A 6,000-nucleotide genomic window follows, 5' to 3' on the forward strand; every position below is an offset into this window, starting at 1 on the left:
CGGCATCAAACCTGCTTGCTGTCAGTTGGCACATGTTTCTGTCCGTGTCTTTCCCCCACAAATGATGCCTTTTCCATCTTTGCAAACACACTGTGGCCATAACTCTTGCAGTTCGAGGGCAACAGCAAAACTAGCACGAATTGTTTGCCTTCTTCATGATTTCACAGAACGTTCGTTCTTACCACAGATCTTAGCAATCTCGGCATAGGATTTTTTCTCTTTCCTTAAGTCAATAACTTTCACCTTTTCACCTGAAGGAAGCACTTTACGTCTTGTCTTGGGCGCGCCTGAACTGCCAGCGTCACCGCTCTTGCGCTGTGGGGCCGCTGTGAAGTCAAATAAGAGTTAGTTGGACACGAGCACCGCGACACCAGGACAATCGATCTGACCACTTGGACGGCTGCTAAGTGACTCATGGGTGGGGAGCACGGACAGCGTGGCTGCCCTGGACGAAGGGATGACTCACGTCCCAGGCAGGACCAAGCAGGACGGGGCGAGATTTCATCACAATACTCAGAACAGCAGGCAATTTAAAACTTAGGAGTCGTTTATTTCTGTAATTTTCCGTTTCATATTTTGAGACTGCAGTTGACCATGGGTAACTGCAACTGCGGATAAGGCGGGGGGTGGCTGCTGCAGTCTGGGGGCTCTTCAAGGCCTTGGTAACGCTGACTCCTGTGCTCTGCCTGGCAGTTAACTGCCCGCTGGTGTCCCATGAGCGACTGTTAGGAAGATCCTCAGAGCAGACCAGATGTGTGGCCTGTGGTGACGTCCAGCAGCTTCTGGATCATGGCCGCGTGGGTGTCATGGAAGGGCAGCCCGTCCACCTCCATGCCCACGACGCCCGAGACTCTGCTCCGGACCTTGTGCTGCACGAGGATGCGCAACATTTTTTCTTCCTGGAAAAAACAAAACGGGGCAGTAGTAGAAGTAGTGGAGGCGGTTGGAAAAAGAAAGAAATATATTCATTTATAAGTGGAGAAGGAGCGTTTGCTTTGACATGCTCACCTTTTAAAAAATAAAATTTAGGTTAAAAATACCAATACCACTGGAAGACTCATGATAAATAATGAATGGCTCACTGGCGCCCAAACCCACTCCCCAGAAGCAACCACCTGAATGGTTTGGGCTGTTTCTTCTGGTAGCTACCTTCATGTCACCAAATAATATGCTTTTATGGAGACCTGCATTTTCTTAACACACACCGGAGACGCGCTCCTGCAGGTGCAGCGTGGGCTACTTCTCCACCCGGCCCTGCGCAGCCCTGCCGACGGCCTCTGATGGTGCCAGACGGCCCCCTCCCTCCTGAGGCCCCACCGTTAACCTCACGTGGGGCACGTGCCAAATCCTGCCGCTGGCACCTCCTGGACACCAGCCAGCACGGATGTGGGAGCATCTAGAGGGAGCAGAGCCACGGGGAAACGCGGCCCCATCCCGACGCCTCCGCCCAGGGCTGAGTACGCGGGGCGATTGTGGGATCACGTGGATCTGATGTGAGTCTTTCCTGGCAGGTGTTCTCTGTGCCTCAGTGACCTCATCTGTAAATAGGGAGGTTAATGATAATAATAACTAATAATAACAATGCCTCCTTTAGAGAGTTAAGAGGATTAAATGAGATAATGCAAGTAACGCACCTAGCATGGTCCTTGGCACACAGCTGCTCAAAGAATAAGGCTGATTTTATTGACAGGGCTGGGTCTCCTGGCCTTTACCCGAGAGTTTTCTTCCTTGAGCTTACTTGCTGGTTAAAAAAAAAAAAGGGTTTGATCCCCCTCCTTCCCTCTCCCTCCAAAAATAAGGTCCTGAAGAACCACTTGTCTAAGCCACTGATGTGTCTCTGGAGGGACGGCTCAGGTTCCCCGGAGGAAGGTGAGTCTTAGGCGAAGGCATAAGGCAAGTCAAACACACACCCCCAGTCCTCCTCTTCCTCCTCCTCCACTTCCACAAAGATGGGAGGTGAGAGGAAGGGACCAAAGGAATCTAGAACAGGAAATCAGGGCAGATAGGAGCGGGACCCTCACCTTCCTGCCCAGGCATTTGCTCATTCATTCCCTCGTCCACCAGTCTGATCGAGTACCTGCCACGTGCCAGGCCCCTACGGTGGCGAATGTGACGTGGTCCCTGCCCCAGGGTCTTCACGGTTCACACGAGTGGTCAGGCAGTCACCGTACATGGGGTCACAGCACAGAGCAGGGACTCCCAACCCAGGTTATTGGGATGGCTCAAGGAAGACTTTTCCGGAGGAGGGGTGCTATGGACTGAATGTTTGTGTCCCCTCAAAACTCACACATTAAAGCCCTAACCCTCAATTGATGGCATTTGAAATTGGGGTCTTTGGAAGGGAATTATGCTGAGATGAGGTCATGAGGGGGAGGGACTCATGATGGGATTAGGAGAGGAAGGGGGACCAGAACTCTCTCTGCCCTGTGAGGACATGGCAAGGAGGCGGCCATCCGCAAGCCAGGAGGAGAGCCCCCGTCAGGGGATCAAAACTGCCTTGATCTTGGACCTCCCACCTCCAGAACTGTGAGAATTAAACTTCTGTTGTTCCAGCTTCCCTGTCTACAGTATTTTGTTACGGCGGCCTGGGCTACGGCAAGCGGCAACTAGGTTCAAAGGTGCAACTAGGTTCAAAGGTGACGAAAGAGTAGGAATGAGCCAAGCGAGGGCCCTTGAGGGGCATCACTGAAAACTTTTCACGATAATGGGGAAAGTGTCTGCAAATGTCAGCTGGGAACTGCCTCTCCACACCTGCCTGAGAACCTGCATTTCTGTTCTGCCCTGGGGGCCAAGGCAGATGTTCTTGGGCCTCTCCCTTCCCCGTGGGGGGAGGCCCAAGAGCTTTTCCACTTCCCACGTTGGCTTTGTCCAACAGCCTCTTCCCAGGGGATACCCACCCAGAATGGCATTTCCCGCCCTTTGTTTGGGCTTTATTGTCCCACTTCTCTTCCCCGCTGGTCATATCCTCTCTTTACGGGGGAATGCCTCTGCGATCATGGGGCCACTTCCAGCCCTCGCACTGATTTCCCTCACCAGGGAGGGCCTTGGGGTCCTCAGGGTGCACATGATCAGTCAACAGGTTAGGAGTCCGCTGGCACCCAGCCGCGCAAAGCCACAGGGGCCAACAGCAACTCCCTGCAAATTCCCAGGAATGGCTGAATGACCCCACCATCTCCTAAGAAGCTGGGCGGAGGTGGTGGCAGTGGGGGAGGAGAGTGACGGGAGCAGCTGGAAGCAGAGTGCCAGGAGTGGCTGCACCCGTCCTGGCTGAGACAGTGAGGTGGGAGAGGAGGAGCGAGGGCCCAGGCGAGGCAGAGTGGACAGGGCTTGGGAGCTCATTTGTGGTGGGTGGGAAAGAGACCCCGGGATGATGTCTGGGCTTAGCGGCTGAGTTGGGGGCTCTAGTCTCTGGCATAGGCCAGTCAGTGACAGGGCTGCTGCTGCCCCTGGGGCGGGATGGCCTGGTACCAGCACGGCCCCACCTTGGGGAAGGCAGGGGAGAACTTCGGGCTGGGCTGGGCAGGGCAGCAGCTGGAAAGACAGCTCAGTCGGCCTCCCAGGCCACACAAAGGAAAGACAGACAGTCCCATGTGACACCACACAGTGTCTGGAGGCCCCAGCTCTGTCACCCCAAGCTCACTGGGTAAACTCTGCCTCTGGCCTTCACCCTCCATCTGCCCTGAGCACCTGAGCTCTCCTTGGCATGGGCCACCTGCTGCTACCACCAAGCCTGGCTCACAGCCACCCTGACACTTGCCCCAGCCTGACCGAGGAAGAGAGAGGACCTTTTCATGGTAACAAGAATGATGATGATGATGATGATGATGGCTAGCATTTATTGAACACTTACTACATGCTAAGTGCTTTACACAAAGGGACTCATTTAATCTGGGCAGCAATCCAAAAGGTAGGTCTGTTATCACCTCCATCAAGGAAGCTGAGGTCAGGAGACTTGCTCGAGGCTAAAGTGGGTGGGGCTGGGACGTCAACCAGGCCGCCCCTCCCCGGGCCTGTGCTCTTCCTAACCACCCACTCCACTCACCCAAGGCAGGATGGACATTTTAAAAAGGACTTGGTCACAGGAAAAGAGGAGATATCCACAAAGCACAGCAGAACAGAGAAGAAAGTGATCCTGACCCAGACCAGCAAGCAGGCAGAGCTGGATGGCTGGCTCCTGTCTGTGCCCTGCAGGGCTGAAGGGAAGATGGCTCAGTGAGTGGGCTCCTCCAGGTCTCATCTTAGCTGCCTTCAGTCCCTCCCGGGGCTCCCTGCCCCTGCCCAGAGCTCTGTCACCTGCCAACTGCAGTGCCTTGGCCCCCTGTCCAAGCTGAGGAAGACTGGGCTCCCCAGCCCCCTGTCCCCCCAGGCCCTGCTGTACCTGACCTTGTAGGCACCACCCTGGCCGCCTGTAAGGTGGGCCCTCGGCACTCGACGAAGTCTGGGGAATGCTCCCCAGACGTTTAACTTGCCCTCAGTAAAACCCCAGGGCACTGCCTCTCCCTCACTCTGGGGAGCCCCAGGGCCCAGAGCGGGCAGGGTGTGCCCTGGACAGTGGTGTCCACCTGCCCTGGGCTCCGCGGCCTGGCGCCCACTCCTGCCACAACCTCCTGTCCCCAAGCAAAGGAGGCCCCACATACAAGCAACTCACTGAGCAGAGATGAGGGACATTCCTCTGTCCCAACCAGTCGAGCTTCACCACCAGCTCAGGCCACAGCTCTGCCCAGCATCTCTGGATGATTCAGGGACCCCCACGGAGTGACCCGCAGAACTCTAGTGGGACAATTCTAGTCATTCCCCTGCACACTGCATGGCTCCACGTCCCTGTTCCTCTGCTTATGTGGGTCCTGCTGCCTGGAAGGCCCTTCCCACCCTTCCTTACTGCCAACTACAACCTACTAGCCTCTAAGACCCAGCTCGGCGCCGCCTCCTCCAGGCAGCCTTCCCTGAGCTCTCTGAGCTCAGTGCTATTCTCTGTGCCCCCACAGGAGCTTGCTGTGCGCATTTTCATCCTGGCTCCTGAAATTACTTGTCATGTGTCATCTCCTCATCTCCCTGGTGGACCCTGAGTTCCCTACCCTGGGGCCACGTCTGACTCATTGTCTCCCAGAGCAAGCCTTGGGCCTCGCCTGCCAGAAGGGCTCAACAAACATGTGTTTGTACTTGCGCTTTAAAAACATCCCCTTTTATTTTCTTTATAAGGGTTGTACGGTATTAATATATTTTTGAAGGACTGGGTCGAAATGTAAAAGGAGAATTTTCCATCTCCGGAGGGTTGGTGTCGGGCTGCGTGAATTTGTTTGTCTGGGCCCATTCTTCTGTGTCTGTGTGAATCAGGAATCATGTGTGAGGCAGCCCCTGCATGTTTTTTTCCAGTTCAGATCCAGGAAGTACAAAGAAAGCACCAAAGGCCCTCTGGGCCCCTCTAGGGCAGACCGTTTGCCCCCGAAAATGTCACTCCATGCCTGAGCTCCTCCCTCCCTGTGGCACCCTGGCGTCACCGGGAAGTGGAAGACTTCTGAGCTGTGCTGGGGAAAGCCCGGAGTATGGAGTCAGAGAAACCCAGACTGAGCCCTCAGCTCTGCCTCTCACGGGGTGGCCTGGGGCAAGCCGCCATGCCTCTCGCAGCACCGGCTCCGTCATCTGTAAAATGGGCACAACACCTCCAATCCGGGAGGTGCTGGGGAGAAGCCGAGGCCGGGGCAGGAAGGGGAAAGAGACAGAGAAACAGACAGGGAGAGACCGGTGAAAGGAGAAAGGGAACAGAAAAGAGGCAGCGAGGGCCGCTGGCCGCGGTGGCTGGGGGACTTGGGCCCGTCTCAGGCTCTCTCGGTGCTCAGGAACCTCCCTGCCTCCGGGTTGCCTTGCCTCCTCCCCGCAGCCCTAGACACCAACCTCCAATCCTGAGCCCTGCTGTCTGCTCACAGGGGAAGTCACATCTGAGCCGGGATTTAGATGTGAAGTCAGAGCTTTGGCTTCATTTTCCCAGGGTCCGAATTACCC

At 55.7% G+C, this 6,000-nt stretch overlaps 1 protein-coding gene across 1 annotated transcript in view; it reads right to left on the reverse strand.

Moving 5' to 3' along the window:
* Window positions 1-580: 580 nt before the first annotated feature.
* LOC105822929 (chromosome unknown open reading frame, human C14orf159) overlaps window positions 581-6,000 on the reverse strand; it is a 74,948-nt gene continuing 69,528 nt past the window's right edge. The window contains 1 exon segment of the mRNA XM_012660004.1: window positions 581-899. Within this exon segment, the coding sequence (XP_012515458.1) occupies window positions 738-899 (162 nt within the window). The 3' untranslated portion in view covers window positions 581-737.

Source organism: Propithecus coquereli, unplaced genomic scaffold (assembly GCF_000956105.1).
Source record: "Propithecus coquereli isolate 6110/MARCELLA unplaced genomic scaffold, Pcoq_1.0 Scaffold646, whole genome shotgun sequence".
Lineage (NCBI taxonomy): Eukaryota > Metazoa > Chordata > Mammalia > Primates > Indriidae > Propithecus > Propithecus coquereli.